The 25,959-nt window shown below is 48.5% G+C and overlaps 1 protein-coding gene across 1 annotated transcript in view; it reads left to right on the forward strand.

Moving 5' to 3' along the window:
• Positions 1-8,476: 8,476 nt before the first annotated feature.
• The window catches only part of GALNT2 (polypeptide N-acetylgalactosaminyltransferase 2), a 186,176-nt gene continuing 168,693 nt past the window's right edge, over positions 8,477-25,959 (forward strand). Inside the window, exon 1 of the mRNA NM_001193103.3 lies at positions 8,477-8,681. Coding sequence (NP_001180032.1) covers positions 8,556-8,681 — 126 coding nt within the window. The 5' untranslated portion in view covers positions 8,477-8,555. The remainder of the gene's footprint in view (positions 8,682-25,959) is intronic.

The raw sequence follows: 25,959 nt of genomic DNA on the forward strand, positions 1-25,959 counted from the left end.
GCTCAGTACTCTTGCCTGGAAAATCCCATGGGTGGAGGAGCCTGGTAGGCTGCAGTCCATGGGGTTGCTAAGAGTCGGACTGAGCCACTTCACTTTCACTTTTCACTTTTATGCATTGGAGAAGGAAATGGCAACCCACTCCAGTGTTCTTGCCTGGAGAATCCCAGGAACAGGGGAGCCTGGTGGGCTGCCGTCTATGGGGTCGCACAGAGTCGGACACAACTGAAGCGACTTAGCAGCAGCAACAGAGTACATTTTGTGAAGTGCCAGGCTGGATGAAGCACAAGCTGGATTCAAGACTGCTGGGAGAAAGAGGAATAGCCTCAGATATGCAGATGACACCATCCTTATGGCAGAAAGTGAAGAACTAAAGAGCCTCTTAATGAAAGTGAAAGAGGAAAGTGAAATAGTTGGCTTAAAACTCAACTTTCAGAAAACAAAAATCCCATCTGGTCCCATCACTTCAATGGCAAATATATGGGGAAACAGTGAAAACAGTGACAGACTTTATTTTGGGGGGGGGCTACCAAATCACTGCAGATGGTGTCTGCAGCCATGAAATTAAAAGATGCTTGCTCCTTGGAAGAAAAGCTATGACCAACCTAGACAGCGTATTAAAAAGCAGAGACATTATTCTGCCAACAAATATCTGCCAAGTCAAAGCTATGGTTTTTCTAGTAGTCATGTATGGATGTGAGAGTTGGACTATAAAGAAAGCTGATCACTGAAGAATTGATGCTTTTGAATTGTGGTGTTGGAGAAGACTCTTGAGAGTCCCTTGGGCTGCAAGGAGATCCAACCAGTTCATCCTAAAGTAAATCAGTCCTGAATATTCATTGGAAGGACCTGATGCTGAAACTGAAGCTCCAAACTTTGGTCACTTGATGTGAAGAACTGACTCATCGGAAAAGATCCTGATGCTGGGAAAGATTAAAGGCAGGAGGAGAAGGGGGCAACAGAGGATGAGATGGTTGGATGGCATTACCGCCTCAATGGACATGAGCTTGAGTAAGCTCCAGGAGTTGGTGATGGACCAGGAAGCCTGGCGTGCTGCAGTCCATGGAGTTGCAAAGAGAAAGAGTCGGACACGACAAACTGAACTGAGGCTACAGTCATGGATCAATCGCTGCTCAAAGGAAACTTTCTTGGGATGGAAAATGGGATTTAGAAACCAAGATCTAGTTGCAAGATGTACTTATTTATGCCAAGATATTGTTGCTCTGGTCCTTTCAATGGACAGACCTAGGAAATATGTACATACGTGAATATGGTATATGTAGAAACGTTTACTTATATGTGGACATAAAGATGAGCATAGATAAGTGTATGTATGTGTATATATGCTGCTAAGTCACTTCAGTCGTGTCTGACTCTGTGCAACCCCAGAGATGGCAGCCCACCAGGCTCCCGCGTCCCTGGGATTCTCCAGGCAAGAACACTGGGGTGGGTTGCCATTTCCTGTATAAAATAATGAGTTCACACTGTTCTAATTCCAAGTCTACTTCAAGTAATCTTTGCCTTCCCTCATTCCACACTGTATCTCCCTTCTTCCATAATGAAAACCCTAGATCCCTGAAACAATACATTTCCGGATTTGCTCAATTGCACAATATGCATAAAATACTTCGATTGCTACAACCATAACACTATGAAGAAGAATTCAAAAAATGTCTGGAGTTCTTTTGTTTTCTAGGCTGAGGGTGTATAGCCCAAGTACTTTGTTTAAAAGTTATACACATAAAAAAAAAAGTTATACATATTAATCCCTTTATCCCCTTTCAATCTGATTATGTTATCTATTCACAGTATAGTTGGGTTCAGGCATTTCTGTTTGGATTCAGTTTCTAGTGTTCCCCTCATAGTTTTATTGATTTTATTTTACTTTTGAATATGCAGGACATTAACATGTTTCCAGGACTTCCCTGGTGGCTCAGACAGCAAAGAGTCTGCTTGCAATGCGCGATACCTGGGTTCAATCCCTGGGTCAGAAAGATTCCCTGGAGAAGGAAATGGCAATCCACTCCATTATTCTTGCCTGGAAAATCCCATGGATGGAGGAACCCAGCAGGCTATAGTCCATGGCGTCACAAAGAGTCAGACACGACTGAGTGACTAACACAAAAAACATGCTTCCAGGATCAAACCTAACAGGTGTCACACTCTTCCTGTTCATCTTTCTCTTCCTCCCACTCCTTACAGGTAACCCATTTCATTATTTTCTGGTTTATCATTGATGTGTCAGTTGCCAAAATAAACAGATATTTGTATGTTTTCTTATTTTCCCTTCTTTCTTACATAAAAGTAGCATGTAATATATAAGCTATTGTATTTTGCATTTAATATTTCATTTAATGTTTAATAACATATCCCAGAAGTCATTCTATATCTGTTCATAGAAGGCTTCCTTATTCTTTTTTATAGCCCTAAACTGTGGAAAATTCTGAAAGAGATGGGAATACCAGACCACCTGACCTGCCTCTTGAGAAATCTGTATGCAGGTTAGGAAGCAACAGTTAGAACTGGACATGGAACAACAGACTGGTTCCAAATAGGAAAAGGAGTACATCAAGGCTGTATATTGTCACCTTGCTTATTTAACTTATATGCAGAGTACATCATGAGAAACGCTGGGATGGAGGAAGCACAAGCTGGAATCAAGATTGCTGGGAGAAATATCAATAACCTCAGATATGCAGATGACACCACCCTTATGACAGAAAGTGAAGAGGAACTAAAAAGCCTCTTGATGAAAGTGAAAGTGGAGAGTGAAAAAGTTGGCTTAAAGCTCAACATTCAGAAAATGAAGATCATGGCATCTGGTCCCATCACTTCGTGGGAAATAGATGGGGAAACAGTGGAAACAGTGTCAGACTTTATTTTTCGGGGCTCCAAAATCACTGCAGATGGTGACTGCAGTCATGAAATTAAAAGACGCTTACTCCTTGGAAGGAAAGTTATGACCAACCTAGATAGCATATTCAAAAGCAGAGACATTACTTTGCCAACAAAGGTCCATCTAGTCAAGGCTATGGTTTTTCCTGTGGTCATGTATGGGTGTGAGAGTTGGACTGTGAAGAAGGCTGAGCGCCGAAGAATTGATGCTTTTGAACTGTGGTGTTGGAGAAGACTCTTGAGAGTCCCTTGGCCTGCAAGGAGATCCAACCAGTCCATTCTGAAGGACACCAGCCCTGGGATTTCTTTGGAAGGAATGATGCTGAAGCTGAAACTCCAGTACTTTGGCCACCTCATGAGAAGAGTTGACTCATTGGAAAAGACTCTAATGCTGGGAGGAATTGGGGGCAGGAAGAGAAGGGGATGACAGAGCATGAGATGGCTGGATGGCATCACTGACTCGATGGATGTGAGTCTGAGTGAACTCCAGAAGTTGGTGATGGACAGGGAGGTCTGGCGTGCTGCAATTCATGGGGTTGCAAAGAGTCGGACACGACTGAGCGACTGAACTGAACTGAACTGAACCAACAGAGTATCTTGTCATGCTTTCCAATTTTTGCCAGTTTGTTGGGGGAATAAATAGTATCTCTGTAGTTTTAATTTGCAGCTCTTTTACAAGTAAAGTGGAACATCTTTTCACATGTTTACAAACTCATAAGCTCTTTGAATTGTCTATGTGTTTTGCCCTTCTTAATATTTAAGTTCTTTATATATTAAGGATATTACTTTGCCCCTTTATCTATGATAGGTGTGGAAATAATTTCTTCCCATTTGTCATGTCTTTTTATTGTGATAAAATGTACAGAACACAAAATTTACCATTTGAATCAGTTTCAAGTGTACATTTCAGGGACATTAAACATATGCACATTGTTCTGGACCGCCATCCATCCCCAGAACTTGGTCATTTCCCCAAACTGGAACTCCGAACCCGTTTCCCCATCTCCCCTCTCCCAGTCCCAAGTAACTACCCTTCTTTCTCTTCCTGTGCATTTGACTCCTCTAGGTACTTCATAGAAGTGGGTTCATAGTATTTGTCTTCTTATGCCTGGTTTATTTCACTTAGTATCATGCTGTATCATTCAGAAACTTAGTATCATTCAAAAAACTAAGATCATGGGATCCAGTCCCATTATTTCATGGCAAATAGATGGGGAAACAGTGACAAGACTTTATTTTCTTGGGCTCCAAAATCACTGCAGATGGTGAATGCAGCCATGAAATTAAAAGACACTTGCTCCTTGGAGGAAAACCTATGACCAACCTAGACAGCATATTAAAATGCAGAGACATTACTTTGCTGACAAAGGTCTTTATAGTCAAAGCTATGGTTTTTCCAGTAGTCATGTATGGATGTGAGAGTTGGACCATAAAGAAAGCTGATCACCAAAGAATTGATGCTTTTGAACTGTGGTGGTGGAGACTCTCAAGACTCTTGAGAGTCCCTTGGAGATCCAACCAGTTCATGCTAAAGGAGATCAGTCCTGGGTGTTCATTGGAAGGCCTGATGTTGAAGCTGAAACTCCAATACTTTGGCCACGTGATGCAAAGAACTGACTCATTGGAAAAGACCTGATGCTGGGAAAGATTGAAGGCAGGAGGAGAAGGGGGCAACAGAGGATGAGATGGTTGGATGGCATTACTGACTCAATGGACATGAGCTTGAGTAAACTCCAGGAGTTGGTGATGGACAGGGAAGCCTGGTGTGCTGCAGTCCATGGGGTTGCAAAGAGTTGGACACAACTGAGTGAACTGAACTGATCATGTTGTAACTTATGTCAAAATTTCCTTTCTTTTAAAAGTCAAATAATATTCCACCGTATGTCACATTTCGCTCATACATTCGTTGATGGAGACTGGGTTGCTTCCGTGTTCTGGCTATTGTGAGTAATGGTGCCATGAACACAGGAGCACTGTCCAAGTCCTTGCTCTCACTTCTTTTAGGTATGTACCCAGAAGTGGAATTGCTGAATCATATGGTAATTCTAGGTTTATTCTTTTTAAGGAATAGGAGTTCCAATTTCTCCACATCCTTTTCAATGTTTGTTATGTTTTGGGACTTTTGTTGTTGTTTAAAAGAATAGCCATACTAATGGATGTGAAGTGATATCTCATTCTGGAGTTTGTTTTGTTTTTTGCATAATCGGTGTTGGAGGTAGATTCCAATTTGCCCTCGTGGATTTTAGTTGTTGTCACAGGGTCTATTTCATCTTTGCAGTTTCTTTGTCTTTAGACTTCCCCACATCACATCCAGCCTTTGTTCTGACTTCATATCTACAAACTACAGTGCCTTCAGACCCGCTGCCATGCACAGTGGAGTTGAAGCTTTAGCCATATAAAAAGAGCTGGACACGACTGAGAAACTAACACTGAGTTCTCTCTTGTTTGGGGGAAGCTCATTTCCAAGAAAGGCATACTTTTTGTACTCAGTTCTCATCTCTTTGCCTGTAGCCTGGATGCTTGAAAGCTGGACACAGAAATCCTTGGCTGGTACTTTCTTTCCTTGAGTGTCTTGTAAATACTCTTCTACTGCTGCCTTGCCTAAATATTTATTTCTATAAGTAACTTGATCTTTTTGTCTTTAAAATCTAATAGTTTTAATAAAGTATGTTTTGGAGTTGATTATTCCACTCAGTTCTCCAAGGTATATTGTTGTTATTTAGTTTCATGTCTGACTTGTTTGTGATCCCACTGACTGTAGCCGCCAAGCTCCTCTGTCCATGGAATTTCCCAGGCAAGAATACTGGAGTGGGTTGCCATTTCCTTCTCCAGGGGATCTTCCCGACTCAGGGATTAAACCTGTGTTTGCTGCACTGCAGATGGATTCTTTACTGCTAAGCCACCAGGAAGCCCCTTCCACGGTATATGGAAGTTGATATAAATTTTTTCTCTTATTTCTGGATTGTTTTCTGGGATTATAGTTTTCCTCCAAGTTTTATTGAGACATGATTGACATATAGCATTGTGCACAGAATAATGGTTTGACTAACATATATTCTGAGTCCTACAATGTTTGGTTAATATCTATCATCTCATTTAGATACAAAAAAAAAAGGAAAGAAAGAAAAAGTGTTTTTTCCCTTGTGATGAGAACTCTTAGGAGGCACTCTTAACAATCTTTAAAAATACCTCATAGTAGTGGTAACGATAGTCAGCATGCTGTAGATTACATCTGAAATGATTGTGTTAATATTAATTCTGCTTCACTGTTTGGTGTTTCAACTTTAGAGGCTCCAGTGATACGTATTTTGGTTCTTCTTTCCTGACTTTCATCTCAACAACTTATCTCTGAAAGCTTTTTTACTTCTTTATCTTATTCTCAGTTTCTTGATGATTTCCTTGCCATTATTCACTATTCTTTTACATAATTGTATTTGATATATTCTCTCTTGTGTGTTTTACAATTACTTGTTTCTGGGATAGTTTTGTCTTTATTTTTAATTTCTTTCCTGAATCTGATCAACTTTTACTGTAATTCATCCTAATTTTTATATAATATATTCTTAGGTTTTGAATTTCTGATTCTAGTGGTATGTAAACGTGTGTGTGTGTGTGTGTGTGTGTGTGTGTGTGTGTCTCTGTGTATCCAAATATACAAAACTTTGTTCAGCTTGAGAGTTTGACATACGGTATTAACAATTTTTCTCTGCTTTGTGGTTTTATTGATGGAGGATTTTCATCATCTGAAATGTTATGATTCATCTTATAAGAAATATATTTTCTTCTTTGCTGTAGCTTTTTATGCAGTTATTTTGATGTTTTAGTGTTACTAGGCATCCTGATACAGGGTTCATGGTTCTAGAATGCCCTCTTCTCTAGACTGTTGTTTAGTCGCTAAGTCATGCCTGATTCTTTGGCAACTCCATGGACTGGCTCCTCAGTCCACGGGATTCCCCAGGCAAGAGTACTGGAGTGGGTTGGCAGTGCCTTCTCCAGGGGATCTTCCTGACCCAGGGATAGAACCTGTGTCTCTTGCATTGGCAGGAGGTTTCTTTACCACTGAGTCACTTGGGAAGCCTCTTTCCTCTGCATACTGAAGTGCAGTTTTTAATAGATAACCACTCCGAGGGAGGGATTAGTTGTCATTTATTTCTGTGGGATCCTTAATTTTCCTTTTTCAGATCCTTTTTTTCCTTCACTACCAGATCTCCAAAGGGCACTGCCATTTCTCTATTTATCTGACACTTCCCAAAACCAAGGCTTCCTCAAGCCTGCCACATCCTGTCCCATTCTCTTTCAGACCTCTTCCCTTGTCCAGTCAAGTACCCAACCTGTGTTCAGTGTTTAGTTCTTGGGGTTGGACTTGCTCTTCATAGAAGGATTTAAGCCTGGGTTACACTTAAATCCTTGGCAACAGTGGAGGGAGCTCTGTTGGAATTTTATGTCTTTTCTTTATTCTTTTCTTTATTACTTCTTTATTTAAGAAGTACTTTGAAGGTCAGTTCATGGCATTCACTGTCACAGTAGAGCTGAAGGCTTGTTTGTGTTTGTGTTTTATTGAGGATGTGAGTAGAGATTCAGATGCAGACAGCTGCCTTTATCCTCTGAACTGGGCAGCTCCTGGAATCCCGTTTCAAATATTAAGCGCTAAGTAACATTCTTTCTTTCCTAGGAACACTGGAAACTTTGGTGTTGCAAGGGCATTGTCAAGGTTACTCAGATTCTGTTACAAGACAGATCTGGTCTTCTTGCATCTTTAAAGCTGTTACGTGTGCTGCCTCTTCTTTCTTCTAATACCGAAACAACCGTAAAGAAACGATTTTAAAAATACGTGTTGCCTTCCTTTTTCCTCATTTCGTGTTTACTTAAAAACGAAAAAGTAAACCCTGCTATTAAGCGCTCTGTTCATCCCCAGAAACATATTCCCTTGAAAAAACACCTCTCGGTTTCTGCCGCTAGGCCCCCACCTCTGCGTAAAGAAATAAATAAAATAGACACCTGGGGATTAGGGGTGTTTTTGCTGCAAGATTGGTAAAAAAAAAAAAAAAACAAACTGCAGTGAGCAGCAACCTAGTCGGGTCCTGGAGAGGGGATCTGCACCAAAAAACTCTGGTCGGTCGGCCAATAAGAGGGAGCCTGCCAGGGGTCTGGGGTGGTCCCAAAGACTGAGGACCGAGGAGGTTGTGCTTTCGGCCAGGCAGCGCGAGGAAGCGGTGACCCGCTGTCCCCGGTGTGGGAGCCTGTGTGTGTGCGCACGTGTGCGCGCCTTCTCCGGGGCCCCGGCGACCACCTGTCACTCACAGGGGTGGCCGGGCGGCGGCCGGCAGAGGCACTCCCCGTGGGGCACCCGAGCCGCCGCCGTGGAGACGCGGTAATCCCCTCCTCTGCCCCCGCCGGGCCCCCGCAGCCGCCGCCGATTGGTCGCCCTTTGCTCCCTGACCCCCTGGCCGCCTCCGCGGCTGCTGCTTCCTGCTCTGGCGCCGCGCGGCGCTCCCGGCCGGGGCGGAGCTCGGGCGCTGGGCGCGCGCCGCCTTCGCCGCCAGCCGCGCCGGAGGAGGAGCCGCCGCGCCCTTCCCCTTCCTCCGCTCCTCCCCGGCCCGCGCCCGCCGCGGCCCCAGGCAGACTCGCGAGCAGCGGCCGCGGCCGGCGGCCGAGTCGGGAGGATGCGGCGGCGCTCGCGGATGCTGCTCTGTTTCGCCTTCCTGTGGGTGCTGGGCATCGCCTACTACATGTACTCGGGGGGCGGCTCCGCACTGGCCGCGGGCGCGGGCGGCGGCGCCGGCAGGAAGGTGAGTGGGGTGCCTGCCCGCGGCCCGGCCCCCGGAACCCCCGGCGCCCATGCGCCCGGGCCCCGCCGCCGAGGCCCCTCGCTCGGACGCACCGCCGGGGACCGAGGGGTTTCCTGGTCCCTCCTGCCCTTCTCCGCCCGGATCTCGGCTCTGGCCATCCGCCCCCGCCTTGGGCCTCGCGACCGAGTCCCTCGGGCTGGGGGCGCCGCCGGCCGCTCGGTGCTCTCCGGGCTCGGGAGGGGGCGACCCCGCGCAGCTCCAGGGGCTGGGGTCGCTGACGCCTCTAGTCGCCCCCTGTCCCCGCTCTCTGCTCCTCTTAATTTGAGTGTCGTCCGGCCGCCGGGAGCCCAGTCCCCTGCGGTGAGAAGTTTGGGGGTGAGAGTATTGGGAAGCACAAAAGGGGGTGGGGGGAAGGGAGAGAGGCGGCTGCCTTTCCAACGTGTCACGTACCTTGGGAGAGAGGAGTCCAAGTTTCTTTTCAGCCCTTTGAAACCAGCCACTGCAGCCCCCCTACCTCCCCCTCTTCGCCACGCCGCGGGGAGGGGGCAGTTCTGGGTCTCGGCCCTCTTCCTCTGGGGGCGGGGGCGCAGCCAGCCCCGCGCCCGACGGAACAGACCGCCCTGGCGGTGCAGGCGGAAGGCCCCCGCGCCCGGGTGAGGCCGGCCGCCCACACCCCCGACGGTCCCCTCCCTGCCCCGGTGCTCGCCTTGACCGGCTCGGCCGGCCCTTCAGCGCGGCCCCCGGCGCCCGCATTTCCCAGCCCCTCGCTCCTGTTCAGTGGGGTGGTCCTTCTGCTGAGTGTGTTCTAGATGGGTTCCAAGGGCCGAGGGGTTGGGCCGTGGGGACCGCGTGAGCCGCTCTGCACAGCCAGCCGCTCTAGGAAGGAAATGGACCGCCTAGGGCGCCTGGCCTTGCGATCCTGCTGGGAGAGCGGGGCTCTGGGCGGTGCGCATGCCGCCAGCGGGGTTTGTCGTGTTTGGCAACTACCAGGCTTTGAAAGTGACCCCACACCGTGTAACCCCTATAGTGTGACGTTTAGTGTCAGCGCAAATCCAGGAAATTCTGAGTTAATGAAGGTGGACCATGGGTTGAACTGGAACCAGAGAATGGTATCCGGGAACAAGCAAGACGCTAGTAACTGGATGAAGAGACTGTAGCCTTAAAGTCAGACCGTAAACGTCAACTCTGAGGCCTGGCTACTTCAGAGGTTTCCTTCTGTCCGTCCTTCTTTCCTTCATTCTCAGCTGAAGGTATTAGATGGAAACAGGTGTCTTATTTGATTCATGGTAAATTTCTTAGGCTATATCTAGAGGGGCAAAAAGGAAAAGTCTTCTCATGTGCAGAATTGGCCTAGCTTGTTTCTGAGCTGACAGGTTCTCTTAGCCCTATTTTTTCCCTATTTTAATTCAAGGAACTGTTATTTAGCTACATGGAGTTTGTTCATCCTTGAATGGTAAAGAGCGGTGCACCCTTGAAAATTGTGGTCATATTAAACTGGAATTATTTCAAAAGCTTTGCTTCCCAGCAAACGGTGCTTTTGCAGGTCCATGTAGCCTGGTGTGCTGGTGAGACCTGGCAAAGCTCCCTGCCTTTCATGTGAGAGAAAACCAAATACACAAGTCTTGCTTTGTGATCCCCTTTCCTTGGTCTGCAGCTTTCATTAGCACATGCGATTGGAAACAGCAACAGGGTGGCATTAGCATCTGGAGAGGTTGACTTCTCCCTGGTGGGCTTCAGCTGGTGGATGGTTTTTGAAGGGTCTTCCAGTTGATCCTTAAAAAAAAAAAGTAATAGTCCTAGAACTCCTTGTGGCCAGGCGGCAGTAGGAAGCTTCAGAGACCACATAGAAAAAAATGTGGGAAATGAACAATTGTACATGGATTGATGATTTTGGGATTCTATTCTTTTTGTCAATGAACCATAAAATTTAATCCTGGCCCTTAGAATGGTTTGGCAGTTCGTCCGTTGAAGAAGAGTTGTGTACATGGAATAGTTTTTGAAGTTGGAGAAGACTCGTTAACATAGCTTGGACTTGTATATTAAAGAGAACACCCTAAGACCGTTTCTGGAGGAGTCAATAGAACCTGTGTCCTGAATTTCTTAGTCTAGAATCTAAATCTGCACGGTCTTTTCTCCCTCCTGAGTTGTTTCCATGGATTCAGAGACTAGAAAGTCTCTTCAAATTTAGTTCATCCTTGCGATAAAAGGAAATGTATAGATTTTCTGGCTTGTAAAATATGGGCATAAAACTGCTAAGGTAGTATGCGTGTATAGGCAGAACTTAAATACTAGCTATAGTTTTTTAGGTGTAAGTGGACTTACATTTCTTCTCGTATTTTGTACCATTCAAGTCAAGGCTCTAATTAGTCAATTTCTCTTCACCTTGACATTTTCCACAGGGTACCAGGCTTCAGAATTAGCCTCTGGGGGGGTTGTTTGTCTGATGGGAGCCTGACTAGAGTTTCTGCTGCTTTAGCACCCGGCCCAGGCTTGTCACTGTGTGCCCTGCCTGTTGAACAACCCCTCTGAGGATGGTTATTCTCCATCAGGTGAAACCCAGAGAACCCACTCACCTCACAATGCAGGTTTAATCAACTCAGTAGGAGCAGAGACTGCCCTAATCAGGACTCAATGCTGAAGTTCAGTTTGTATGGTCAATACAACCTGACCATATGCACAAACCTGACCTTTGTGTGTAATATTGCTTGAAATTATATTTTATTTACTTTTGCATAGAGCCTTCCCTCCCCCCATATTTCTCTCTTTCCCCCAAATTGATGATTTGCACTTCAAGGATGCCTTGCCTTTGAGCATATTAAATACTTTAAAATTTTAATCATGTTAAGCCTCCTCTGGGCTTTGGTATCTTGGCATGATGGAGCTGCAGAGAAAGGAAGGGATTTCTGTTGGAATGAATGTACCTCTGGGTGAAGTGTGTCTCTTTTGGTTGGCGAGGGAAGGGTTTTCTAGTATGTGAAGAATGGTCTCTCCTGAGAGACAGAGTGTGTAGCCCAGGACCCATTGTGTGTGCTCCCACACCCTTGGGAGGCAGGGAAGGCATTCTCGTAGGGCCTGACCAGGGCCTGTCCTGGTCACTTCCCCTTGCCTTTCCTCTGTGAGCGGGTGCTGCAGTCCCTGCCCTGAGGTCCAAGCTGGGCGCCTTTGGGTCAGGTATGGAGGGGGTTTCTAGGAGAGGGGTTGACCTCTTCTTAAGAGTACGGAGGGGCCTCACTTGGCTGGAGTGGGTACGTTTGTAGCGGAATATGAGAATGTACAATTGAAAGAGTTTGGGACTGAATCGTAAAGGGCCTTGAATGCCAAGCTGAGCTGACTTGTTGGTTCATTGTTTGATTGTCCATAGGGAACCACTGGTGTTTTTTGAGTTGGGCGGTAGACATTTAAGGAGAATGGCATGGATCCATTTATTGGTACTAAGACTAGACTAGCTTTGTACCTCTTTCTGCTTAGTGACCTTTACTAATTTACCAAACTTCTCTGACCCTCAGTTTCCTCATCTTTAGAATAGGGATAGTTCTTATTGCTAAAGACTAGAGGCCCTTAGTAGCTGTTGGCAAATAGTAGGTGCTGAGTAGATGGTGTCTAGGGTTGGGTGCGGGGAGGGAAAAAGCTTAGGATCTTCTTGAAAATATATTGAACTGTCATCTTGTTCTTTAGAGGTTTTTTTTTTTTTTTTTAGTCCTTCATCCATTCCTCCCAGGTTGATTTGGTTGGTTCATTTGGGCCGGTACCATGACCCTGAGTGACATCAAAGAGTACCTTTTTGAGAAGTGGTCTGGGCAACATGCCAGCTCTCTTGTCTGCAGCTGTGGTGTCAGAGTGGGGCTCCTGTCTGTGGGAAGCCACCAGGAGAGTGGGTGCAGGACATGTCTTTCTTTGGTGGTTGTTTAAACCAGTGGAGTGCCGCTGATTGTGTCCCTAAGTGGGGTTCCTGTGGTGAGGATGCCGGTCCCCCCCACAACCAGGCTCTAGGTGCCCCTTTCACCCTCCGCCTGCAGGCTTGCTCCTCCTGGCAGGAGGGAAGGTGGCTGTCATCACCCACATGTGGGAGGTGAGGCGGAACACAGTGGCTGCCGCGTGCTTTCATGGACATCAGCAGATCTGTGAGCATGTCCATGAGGGGTTGAGAAGGAGACCCAGGCCACACCCTGCCAGCTAGTCAGCTAAATTCCACTTGAAAGGAAGGTTTGGAGTTGAGATCCAGCATGCAGGAGTTGGGAAAAGCCACTGTACAGCGAGAGAATCTGACAAATGGCAAATCTGACAAAGTTTCTCTAGGGAAACTTTTTTCTAAAGAAAATATTAGTGTCACTCCTCTGGAGCGCCTTGGGGCTCACACATGACAGGAGCAGGCTGTGACCGATGGCGAGAGCTGAGGGGCTCTTTCCCCAGCCCCCTGGTGAGAGTAAGAGAGCCCACTGTCCCCAGCATGGAGCAGGCTGGCTTGCCTGGGCTCCATCCGGACCCCAGGGTGGGCTCGGGGCGCCTGGGGAGCTGTTAGTGTTGTGTGGAGGCTTCAGGCCCCTTTTGAGTCTCCCATCCCAACTTCTGATGAGAGGTGGGTCTCCTGTTTGGATCAGGGGAAGGGGTATTTGAGAAGAGGTCAGAAGGAAATGCCAGCCCACTCCAGCGTTCTTGCCTGGTGAATCCCAGGGGCGGTGGAGCCTGGTGGGCTGCCATCTATGGGGCCACACAGAGTCGGACACGACTGAAGTGGCTTAGCAGCAGAGCAGCAGCAGCAGCAGCAGAAAAACAATTGGGGTGGGGCAAGGGGAGACGTATATAATTATGTATATGAAACTATATATTGTTTATAATTACGTGATTTTATATACACACACACACGTTCACACTCACAATTTATTGTTGCTGCCACTCATGTTTCTGACATCTCTAGGGATTGAGAAGTCACTTTGGGAAGATGCTGATTTCAAGACAGGCAGTGCCCTGCTGCCTAAACCTCTAGCAAATCCAGTGGCATTTGGCTTAGTGGAGGGAGGTGGTAGGCTGCCTGGGGCAGAGACCAGGCACACACAGAGGCTGACTGCCAGGTTCTGGCCAAGATCCTGTGGAGAAGGCAAGGTGTTCTGGGAGAAATCTGTGAACTCTCCTAGTGACCCAGCAGAAATCATGGGGTGAGAAAACAGCCCAAACTGGCCAAGCTCACGCCCCCTGTTTGTTCTTCCTCTTTTCTCCCCATGACCCCTGTCCTACGAGCCAGACGGATGTCGAGGTGGAAGCACACCCATGGCCATGTCACATAGCTCATGATGGTGGGAGCCTTCCATATGGATGTTAAATGAGCGCCCCTCTCTGGAGCCCCTCTGCCCCCACCTGCCCCGCTCTTCCCTTGGGACCCCTGCTCCCTGATCCACCCCCAGTGCAGGGCCTCCTGGACCCAGCCTCTGTGCCCTTGCCATGGTTGTCCTTAGATATGCTGAGCATGGCTCCTGGAGAGACACTGCTTCAATCAGAGCAAGTGTTGGCCCAGCCTTTACTGCCCTGACCTGAAGGGTGGCCTCCCCTTGAGGAAGCCTTTGATTCCAGGTTGCTACTGGGGATGCCTGTCCCACCACTGTGGCCTTACATCCTTACCACCACGCTGCCTTATGGTGTGGTTCCTTTGGGAGGACCTCCCAACACCTCCTCTGGCGCCTCCTTGGTGGGACCCGGCACAGACGGGGAGCCCTCCTCCATGGGGAGAGTTATGTCGAACATGTTGGTGCCAGCCTCCTACAGACACTCCTGCACTCCAAGTTGAGTTGACCTTGTTTTCCTAACTTTGTGAGGATGCTCTGACCTTGGCCACGCACTTGACCTGAAGGATGAACCCCCAGTATGGAGGTTCTAGTAAAATTTGTCCAGTTTATCTGTCCAGTCAGGAAGGAGAGCCTCTCCCACAGGCATAAAGAGCCAACAAGTCGTTCCCTGAGGAGCACCGCCCTCTCCACCTCCCGAGCCCAGGCTCCTGCTTGCATCTGCCTCCTACAGGGCAGACTGAGGCACTGGGCATTTCTGCATTTAGTCATGACCAGTATTATAGGCCCAGGAAGCAAGTGTCATTTTGTACAGATTGGGTTTCTTAGCATGCCGGGACAAAGATGGCAATGATTCATTGTGGCTGGATTTGAAAAAACAAAACCGTCACATGGAATCTCACTCCTGGCCTTACATTCCAATAGCTTTTCTCGGCTCTGGGAGTCCTGCGCCCCTGCCCCCACTCTTACAGGGGCTACCTGGTCACTTGTGACTCAGCCTGCCCTTGGTCTGCCCACCTGGCCTCCCAGCACCTCCCACTGACTACCTGGTCCTGCCTAGTGACTCTCTGAGAGGAGGAGTGGCCTGGGCACCAGGGAGAGAGTTGCTGAATTTCCAGAGCCCAAACGAGGACCAGCATTTTGGCAGGGATGGGGACGCCTGGGGGCAGTGGTCACTCTAATGCAGGGCCCCTCAGCCTTGGCACAGTTGGCATTTTGAACCAGATGACGTTTGTTGGGGGCAGGGGGCTCTCCTGTGCACTGTCGATATTTAACAGCTTCTGCTGGATGCTCGTGGTACCACCCTTCTCAGCTGTGACCATGTCGACAGGCCTTACCAGGCATTCCCGGGGACAGGTTCGCCCTCACTTAAGAACTGTGGTCAGTATGAACTTGATTTTTTTTCCTCCCTGCGGGGTGGGGCCCTTGCTTTCCAGGCTTCCTTCATGCACTGCCAGTGCCCAGATCCTCTGATGGTGGGAAGTTCCTGGAAGGTGCTCTAGAGAGGATGCACCCCCAGCAATACTCCACAGGAGGCCATTCCGTTTAGCTCCTTTCTCCATCCTTACCATTTGCTGTGTGAAATGTTTCCCGTGTTCTTGTCCTCAGGCTTCTGTCTGTCCTGAAGTCTCTGCTGCCTGTTGGCAGGAGCAGACACGAAAACAGCCTGTGGGCCCTCTCATCGATTCTTCTGATGAGTATTGCTTGAGACTTGCTGTGTGCCAGGCACTCCTCGGTGTTTGGGCTATAGCAGTGAATAGAACCGGAGAAGGCAATGGCACCCCACTCCAGTATTCTTGCCTGGAAAATCCCATGGACAGAGGAGCCTGGAAGGCTGCAGTCCATGGGGTCTCTGAGGGTCGGACACGACTGAGTGACTTCACTTTCACTTTTCATTTTCATGCATTGGAGAAGGAAATGGCAAGCCACTCCAGTGTTCTTGCCTGGAGAATCCCAGGGACAGGGGAGCCTGGTGGGCTGCCATGTATGGAGTGGCACAAAGTCGGACACGACTGAAGTGACTTAGCAGCAGCAGTGAATAGAACGGAGACATCATCTCAACCCCTGGGAAACTTTCACCTTGGGGGCAGTGGGACCAAACACGGTGATAGGTAGTGAAAAGACGTAGTGTGAGAAGGGGCTGAGTGCAGAGGAGAGAGGGGCGCCCCGAGGGGTCAGGGGCCAGGGAGGGCCAGTTGCAGGAAACAGAGGGGCTGGTGCCTGCAAGCTGCAGGTTGAGCACGTTTGAGCCAAGACCCAGAGCAGGAGCAACTCTAGCTTCAGTGTCTGACCTGTTGGGTGCACTCTCTGTGCCTTGATTTCCTTTGCTAAATATTGAGCCTGTTTTCTTTCTGGGATTTGTGGCCTCTGGTTTGTCAGTGGTGGAGTTTCCTCTATCCTGTGGCAAGGTCAGGTCTTTCGTTCTTTTTTAAAAATTTTATTTAATTGAAGGATAATTGCTTTACAGTATTGCATTGGTTTCTACTGAACAGCAACATGAATCAACCTTAGGTTTGTTTACCCATGTCCCCTCCTGCTTGAACATCCCTCCACCTCTCTCCCCATCACACCCCTCTAGGTTGTTAGGGAGCTGGTTTGAGTTTCCTGAGTCATTCAGCAAATTCCCATTGGCTATCTATTTTACATATGGTAATGTATGTTTCCAGGTTACTCTCTCCATACCTCCCACCTCTCCTTCTTCCCCCCAGCTGTGCCCACAAGTCTGTTCCGATGTCTATGTCTCTGCTCTGCAAATATCAGTACCATCTTTCTAGGTTCCATGTATATGTGTTGGTATTTGATAATTGTTTTTCTCTTTCTCGGGCCTTTTGTTCTTGTTCCTCAAGGAGTCCTGGGTGAGGAGTGTTCTTCTCCTGGTTAACACAGAATGCACGCTCCCGTTCACCCTCTCCCGCCTCGGGCTGGGGACCACGCTAGGTATTGCAGGTTAATGTGTTGCTTGACTTTGTGGCCTGTGCTCATGCCACAGCCTTCGTGGTGTGATTTCTGAGCTCGTCTGCAGGGCTGGCTGAACTGGGTGAACATCCCCGTCCACTGTCAGGCTCACCACTCAATTAGTGGCTCCTTTGTAGAGTGGTCTCCACACACATCACCATTTAATGAGAAGTCCCGCTGGGCCCTGTGCACCTGCTCCTGTACGGAGTTTCCACTGGGATATAGTCTCTGTGAGTTGCTGTGGGTGGGGAGGCTTGTGGTTTTCTCATCTGCAGGAAATAGGAGGTTAGGGGCCTGCCTGTCCCCGGGTTTTGGAGAGGTTGTTCTTGGCAGTGGGGTTGTGTTGAAGCACTGTAATCTGTGACATTTGTAGGGAATTAAGTGGACATGTGATTTCATTGCCTGCAGCTCCTTTAGGGAGTTCTCAAGCAAGAGCATCAGCCGCTTTTCATAGTAGTTATTGGCATTCATGAGGGGTCTTGAATGGGGTCTTGAATGCCTTGTTGGGGTATGGTGTGTGCTGTGCTGCCAACATGTTTCTGGATAAAAAACCAGAACGTGGACATGGCTGCAGAGGAAAGGTCATTTTAAAGACTTCTGACTCAGGAGCCACCATTCAAGGTTTCTTCATCTCTGCATCAGGGGCTCGTCCAGAAAGGAAGCATGTCTCCTCCTGAAGGGTGCTGCTCCAGAATGGGGACACACTTCAGACGAGTCACCCTGTGGGAACTTTAGAAGTAAAGGCCTGTGCTTTAGCGACACCCGTAAATGAATGCTGACTCCTGTGTGCGAAGATGTGTGACCATCCTGGATGCTGAGCTGGTTGGCCTGGTGTGGGAGGCCTTGGAGTCATTGCCCTGGTCCTTCCTACCTCAGGGGCTACCCCCCTGACCTAGATTGTGAGCTCTTGCTCTGTGACCTTCAAGGCTTGTCCCCTTTCTCCATTCCCTACTCCCACTCTCCCACTCCCATCCCCCTGCACAGTAAGTGATGCACCTGTTTTCCTTCCTGTCTCACTTCTGGTGACTACTGATGTGTCCCTGTGTCTGGAATATACCATTTTTTGTCAAATCTAAGATGCTCTTATTTGTAAAACCACTATCTTATGTACCACCTGGAAAGAAAAACAGTTTCCGTTGAACTGTGACATGGTGGTTTCTTATCAGTTAACATTTTTATTTTCTACTTATTTAAAGAGCTCTTTTAGACTTAGATATCGATTTTTCCATTTATCACTCTTGTGCATAGATAAAAAGGAAAATATATGTGAAATACATCTTCCAGTGTCTGCTTTTTGCCTCAAAGATGTTTGTGTCTGTTTATCTGAGACAAGAGTCTTCTTCCTCTGTACCTCCAAGCTCTGGTGGACGCAGTGCTTCCTGAGGGCCCTGGGCTCTCACCGTCGCTTGGCATCACGTAGAGTTGGCCAACTTTTGACTCTTCTGGGAATTTTATCTAACTTCCCAATTCACCCTCCACTTCTGTCCCACTTGATTTTGTGTCTGGAGATTACATTGCTTTAGTATTGCTTCTGAAATTTTCTTCCAAGGCACTGGCCTGCATCCTGCAGACTCTGCTGTGGGTGGGTCTTGTGTTGGAGCAAGTGCTGGGCATGATGGTGTGTTACGGCCCAGGGATAGAACTATCCCTATTCTAAAGATGAGGAAACGGAGGGTCAGGGAGGTTTGGTATGTTAGTAATGGTCATTAAGCAGAAAGAGGTAGAAGGCTATAGAGGCAGACATAAGATGTTGGTCACTGTGAGGTACACCTCAATCTCATGTCAGACTATGGAAATAAAGGGCATCTAAGAATTCATGATTAGAGCCTTTCTTTTTCTCATGTGTCAGTTACCTTCTTCTGTGAGATCCCAGCTCCAGGCCCTGGCCTTAATGAGGGGAAATGGTAGCCTCATCAAAATGTGTGCATTTACATCTGTTCACTCCTAGTCCCCAGAATCCTTGTAAACTGAAGGACTTCCTGCTTTTTATTTTTTGAGAGATGCACAGTTGATGAGCACCTTCGAAAGGTTTTTGAGCATTTCTGGCTGCGAGGTACCCTGTTGAGTGCTGGGGTCTGTGGATGTGAACATGGTGTTCTGCCACCCTTTAAGTTCACAGTTGCCACCAAAATAACTAGAGAAAGACCTAAGAAATAATAATTAGGGGTAAGTTGAATAGGGACTGGATAGTAGATGGAATTTAAGGCATCATTATTAATTTTAATTAGTGGCAGTAATGGCCATGTGGTTATGTTTTTTGAAAATTCTTACCTTTTCTAGATATAAACTGAAGTATTTACGGACACAGTGACACTACCACTGTTGAAAAATTGTGAGGGAACAAGATTGACTGAGTGTGCCATTGAATGACTGATGGGCACCCGGGGTTCATAATACTACTTTATTTTTGCCTACTTAGAAAATTTTATTTAAAAAGTTTAAAATTTTTATAGGTATATATAACTTAAATTAGCAAACCAGCAGAAAACTAGTAATTTAAAAAAAGGAAATTAAGACTTTGTAATACAGTCAGTGAAGGTTTCTACTCCCAGTTTCCAGTAGCTGTGTGGGGGGGTGTGTGTGTGTGGGTGGCGGGGTGAGTTTCCCCTCCACCACCAGTCAGTGCCCAGACCCCAGCTGCATGTCCTGCCATTCAGCCAGTTCTGACACTGCCCACCTGGAAATGCATCAGGCCCTGTAGGCAAGGCCGCAGTCCCGCAGACTCCCCACGCCCCACTCCCCCCTTCAGGTGCCAGTTGCAAGCCCAGACTGTCACCTGTGTTTCTGACCAACATGCTATACATCAGAGGTTCCCACGAACCCCTTCTTGGGTTCAGTTAATTAGCTAGAGTAGAAAACCCATCTATTTACTAGATTACTGAATTGTTACAAACGATATTCAAGGATACAAGTTAAGTCAGGTGAAGAGACACGTAGCAGCAGCTGGAAGGTCCCAAACAAAGGTGCTTCTCCTCCTGGTGCTTGGGGCCCAGCCTGGTGGCACATGGACGTTTTCCAGTTCCCCAACCTGGAAGCTCTGCAGACTCCGTCCTTTTGGGTTTCTGGAGGCTTCACTCCATAGACACTGTTGATCAAGTCATTGGCCATTGGTGATTGAGTCAAACTCCAGCCCCTCTCCCTCGAGGAAATCACGGGATGGGATTGAAGGTTGCACTCCTCTATTCATGGTTGATTCCCTTGCAACCAGCCCCGATCTGCAGGCACTTCCAAAGGCCTCCTTAGCCCAGCAGTGGTGGAAAGGAGCTTGTCGTGAGTAACAGGACAGCCATTTCACCTTGTGGATCAGAGGACAAGATACCAAGCAGAACAAAAGATGTTTCTGTGGCTCTTACTGCTCAGAAAATCCAAGGGTTTGGAGAGCTGTGAGTCAGAAATAAGGCCCAGGACAAAATATATATGAGAAATATATGTTTGTCATATGAATGACCAAAGTATATTTCTCATCAATTACAAAAACATAGTTAAAACACACATAAGCCTCTATATCTTTCTGTAATTTAGGAATATCCAGTGATGGTTCTTTTTAAAAGGATGCTTCAGAGGTCGCCTCAGATCCTGAATTGTCTACCTGTATCACCAGGAAACTATTCTTATGCTTGGTATCGTTTCTTCTCTAAGAATTCTCTGGAAATTGCTAGTTTTTTGTGAACCTTTTGATGGTAGAGTAGCAGTTTAGGTAGTTTGGGAGACTGCTTACTTTTGGCCAGGTTGCTCAGTGGCCCAGAGATGCTGTCGCTCAGCAGCGTCTGGCGTGGATGTCTTACGACGCTGCCGACCCCTTCTTGTGCGACAGGCACCGGAGGGCGGAACACATGCCTATGCGTTCACTTATCGCAGGCAGCTTGCCTGCTGTCACAGGTGATCCACTTGAGCTGTGGTTGGTTTGGGAAGCCACGGTGGGAGACGTTTAATAAATATATAGTATTCCTTTTTGTTTCCCCCACAGGATATTATTGTGAAAGCCTCATGCTTTTCATTGTACTTGTATATGAGAGATTTTTGACAAATATATGATGTTGCATATTTTCTGTGGAGTATAATTCCTGGTGCTGCACATTAGTATCAGGGCTGTGGCCGAGAAGCCTGAAGCATTTTGAGCCGGGGGTCATCAGTCTTCCCTCCCTGCCTGTTTGCATGCCTCCTGCCCTCACACAGGCAGTGTTCTGTGGATGTAGCTGTGACGCAGCATGGCTAGGGCTGGAATGTTAATATTCCCAAAGCTGCCCAAGATTTGGCTCTAGGGAAGGTCGACTGCAGTCATGCTGGTCTCAGAACCGCAGTCCCGAGTCGCCAGTAGGTTACAAATGGCAGGTTTCTGTCTCGCTGCTGCAAAGCTGCTGCTTCAGCCTGGAAGGTGCTGATTGCCTAGGCTGGTGATCACTCCTTAACCTTTACATCGCAAAGTGCTGATGTCAGGAGCCAGCCCAGGCTGTTCTTGGGTGGTCTGAGTTCCGGGCCTAAGGCTGGGCATCAGGAAGAAGGCATAGCTTGGCTGTCCAGACCTCACGGACAAGCCCGCAGAGGCAGATGAGGCCCCATGAGGCCTCCCTGTGCAGAGGCTGTTGAGGCTTGTCTTCTGTCTGTGCTTGCTGACTTAGGAGGCCCCCCATCAGTCTGCATTAAGAAGCTGTTATTTGGGTCTCTCTTGTTTTCCAAAGAAGCGGAATGTAGGTAAAGTATCCCCTCCATGGGCATGACTCCGACTTGGCATGTAAGTGTTTATACTTAAGATAGAGTTTTCAGCTTAAAGAGTTTTTCTGCCTTACCCGTGGGGAATGCATGGTGGCATATTGCCCCAGAGGGGTTTTCTGATCCCTGTTGGCCTGATACTCCTTCCTGCTATCCCAGGGGTGTTTGAAAGCCAAGCTTTCCTAGTCCTGGGAGAGTTTAGCTGAGGCTTCTGCAGGGAGGGGGGCTGCTGTGTGTGGGAGTCTGGACTGCCTGTGGGATGAATCTGGTGCCCCAGGCCCCCACGTGTTGGGTTGGAGGGGGTGGTTCTGCCCACTTGGCTGGCCGAGTTCCTGTGCCAGTGTCCAGGTCTCTATGGGTAGCTGGGCAGCTTGACACACCTACACTGGGCAGATGGAGAGCATCCAGCTCATCCTGGCTCAGGGCACGGGTTTGGGGAGAGTCTTCAGGGAAGAGCCCAGGGCGATGCTGCCATCAAGCTCTTGGCTGGGTGGGTGGCTGACCTGAGCTGTAATGCTGACAGGACCCACAGGATGTGTTGCCCAGGGGCCACTGCCTGGGTTTGAATTCTGGCTTCTCTAGTTGGTTCTGTAAACTCAGGCAAGATACTCAGCCCCTCTGTACCTCGGTTTCTGCATGTGCCATCTTTCCTTGTTCAGTTAGACCCTGGTAGCCTGGTAGCCACATCGTAAACGTGGATGTAAAGTCTCATGGTGTCAGGGTGGGAGGGGCTCGTGCCCTTGGCTGGCTGGGCCATCCTGTCATTGGCATCATCCGTCCCAGGCATCTGTGCCCACTGAGCCAGGCTGCCGACCACCTCCTCCCCCCGCCGCCCCCCCGCCCACACCCCCCCCCCCACACACACACTGTTTCAGCCAAGAGCCTCCTTTCCAGGAAGCACCTCCGCTTGCATGGACCTTGTCTAGGGCCTTCTCCCTGGAAGGGAGGTGCGGACAGGGGTCTGCAGCCCTTGCCCCTCTAGTGAGGAAACAGCCCTGGAGAGGGTGGCTGAGTGCCTGGCGGGCCCCGAGTCTACGGAGGGAGAGGCAGCAAGCTGTGGGCCAGAACTTTGCCACCCCCCGCCCCCACCAGGACATTGTTTCCCAATTTATCCCTTAGTCTCATGTCTTTAAAAATCATACAAGGATGTGGTTTTTAACTACGTGACTGTGTAATTAAGTTTTAAAAACTCCTAATTGGCAACTGTTTTTTTCTATATCTTGAGCTGTTATTATCTGAATACAGCATGTTATTTGAAAACTTTCCCACAAGATTTTAATTAGTAAGCATTCCTGTAGTCTCATTAGTTCAGTTTCTGACTTGCTTTTGAAACTAGGTGAGTGACAAGTGGCGACGAGTCAATAATCGCAGCAGACACCCCTGTGAGGGCAGGACTAGTTCTGTTGATTAGAACAGTGTACATGTGGTTTCTCTGATGCCTCTAATTAAGGTACCTTAGAACTAGACTGCAGATTAATAGACATGCTGTGTGATGATTTCAAGACGAGTGATCCACCTGGAAACGTGAACTTCGGTTATGGTAATCGAAGGAGGCTGGCTCTGACGTCAGACCTGGGTTCGAATCCTGCTGGTACTGCCTATTACCCTCGCTGTGTTTGTCTGTGGGGAGGGAGCTGATAGAAATGAGTGAGTTGGTGGGGACGATGCTGGTGCAGATTAATGAGGGTTCCTTTAATTTCACTGGCATGTGTACTCACTGTTCTTTTTCACAGATGCTTCGGGGGCCACTCTGGGCTCCTCTGAGGGGCGGGGGGGCCTTGCTGGGAGCAGACATCCAGGTGGAGGGTAACTTCATGGTGTGAATTGGTGACTAGGATATGAATCAGGACGGAACCCCCGGGAAGACGCTCTCTGCCTTCTGTGTTCTGTCTCCCTCTCTCGGGCCTGTGGAATCGCTGTGGACCTGGCATGCTTTATTTTTGCCCAAGTTGAAGTTTTGGTGCTGAGTGGGGCTAGATATGTCACATTTGGATTACATTTGAAGATAGATATTGTAATTGGCCAAAGTGTAGTATACGTTCCCAGGGGCACCAAGAGCAAAGCAGACCTAATGGATTAATGGGCGTGATGGAGGAGCTGATGGGATGGTCATTTCATGGGTGTCTGGCTTCAAGTCCTGCCTTTTCAGTCCATAGACGTTCTGGCTGCCAGCTTCTCCTGAGGCTGTGGAGCTGACCCTCCTTGTGGGGTCCCCTTGCTCCATGCCCCACCCTTCAGTGTGAGCTGGGGGATGGTCTGGCTCTAATATCTTCTGTATTTCCTGTGTTACTTAATTACTCCAGGAATGGAGTGTTGGAGCTGTAAGAAGGAAGGTGTAGTTTTAGGTCTGTACACGTAGATACAGTGGACGAAACCTAGAAACCTAGCCATTGCCCAAGCTGACAGCCGGGAAACCACATACACAAATCACATTTAAAGTACTAATTAGGGAGCCAGGATGAGGGAGCCGGGAGCCAGGCTACGAGGTGACTAAAGGTCACTGGCAACCCTCACGCTTGCAGCACATTAAAATGTTGTGAGATTTAAAATCCCATTTTAAGACACTGGTCTTTCCTTGAAAAAGCTGTCTTAGCTGTTAAGTGATACCCAGAGAACATAGACGAAGGTGGTCGGCATTCAGCATGTGGTTTCTTCTGACTGCTGGCTGGGGGCATGCTGCGTGTTTGCTTGGTGTCTCTGGGATGATTGGGAGCAGCTATAACTGCATGTGCTTGAAGATCCCCATGGCATCTCTCAGCCCTTCCCCTGTGCAGGGCCCCGCTGCCCCATCTTCTGATCTGTCTGTGACAGAGGGGAACAGTGCCTGAGACAAACAGGGAGAGGAGCCGGAGCCGTGGCTGGGCCTGATCTCTGCTCGACCAGCCCTTGAATATTGGGCCACGTGCGTGTGGAGTGGAGGGTCTGTATCTCCAGATCCTGCTGATCCAGCAGAGAATGGGGCTTACAGCCCCGCACCTTCCCATGTCCCTCACCAAGTGCCACTGTTGACACCAAAACTCCCCAGCCAGCTGCACACTTGCATCCAGTAGACCAGCGGTCACCAAACTTTATGACACCAAGGACCAGTTTTGTGGAAGACAGCTTTTCCACAGACCAGGGGGATGCTAGCAGTGGGGAGCAGCTGTAAACACAGGTGAAGCTTCTCTCATTTTCTCATTGCTGTGTGGCTCAGTTCCTCACAGACCAGGGACCGGTGCTGGTCTGTGTCCTGGGGTCTGAGGATGCCTGTGGTGGATTGAGCATCTTGAGGGCCAGCACCTGCCCAGCTCCTCCCCTTCCAGCCCTCCTTCCTTCCAGAGATTCATCAGTAGCCAAGGTGTACCAGCCCAAGGGAGGCCACAGTGGGTGAGGCAGATGAGGGTCTGGGAACATGCATTCTGAGTGGGACTAGGGTTAGGGGCCACCAAGGCAGTGTCAGACAGCTCTACGGGGAGCTCCACAGAAGCTCATCAGAAAGGACTGAAGAGGGCATATTTGAGGGAGAACTAATGTCTAGAAGGGTATGCTGGAAGACTGTCCAGGCGTGGAGAACGTCATGTGCAAAGGTGCTGGGGCCAGGTGAACTTGATGTGCTTGTACAGTGTAAAGCAAAAGGGTCAGCAAATGAAAGTGTGGTGGACAAGGGCCCCACAAGGTCAGAGAGTGCTCAGGGCATGGTTGCATTCAGGGATTTATCTGTGCCAGTCACCGTATTCCCTGCATGTGGCCTGGCACCCAGCACACTGTAGAGGCTGTGGTTGGTATTTTGTCAGCTTTAAGATGAGACTGAAATGAGTGGAGTCCTGGTGATGACAAGGGCCTTGAGCCTGGGCTCAGTGAAGGGTCTGCTGCCCTTGTGAGGTAGCCTGGCCCCTGCTTCCCTCTCCCTGGACTTGGCTTCTTCTCGGGGACTGACCCAGCCTGGCGTTGGCAAGTCACTGTGCCACTTTCATGCAAGTGAAAGCTTGCTCTTTGGTAACGTCTGTTGAAACGCATGATGCGACCTGTGAAGGGTTTGAAGTTGACCTCTAAGTTCAGGGAGGAGCTTGGGTGCCCCAGATACGTGCTGAGTGACTGCTGAGGTTTGTCCACCTTTGTGAGTTGTAGAGAACCATTGATAGGATTTATTGCAGGGCTTGGTGTTCTGAGGATGTGACAGAAGACAAAATTATGTCCTCAATTATTTAGGGAGTTTGGAGGCACTGATGGCATCTGGAGTCATTGGAACAAGAATTCAGTGAGAGTGGATGCATATCACTACCCTGTGTTCAGCTGTGGTTAGTTCAGCAGTGGTTATTCTCCTAGTGCGTTGGTGGTGGTAGTGGCAGGGGGCAGGG

Source organism: Bos taurus, chromosome 28 (genome assembly GCF_002263795.3).
Source record: "Bos taurus isolate L1 Dominette 01449 registration number 42190680 breed Hereford chromosome 28, ARS-UCD2.0, whole genome shotgun sequence".
NCBI lineage: Eukaryota > Metazoa > Chordata > Mammalia > Artiodactyla > Bovidae > Bos > Bos taurus.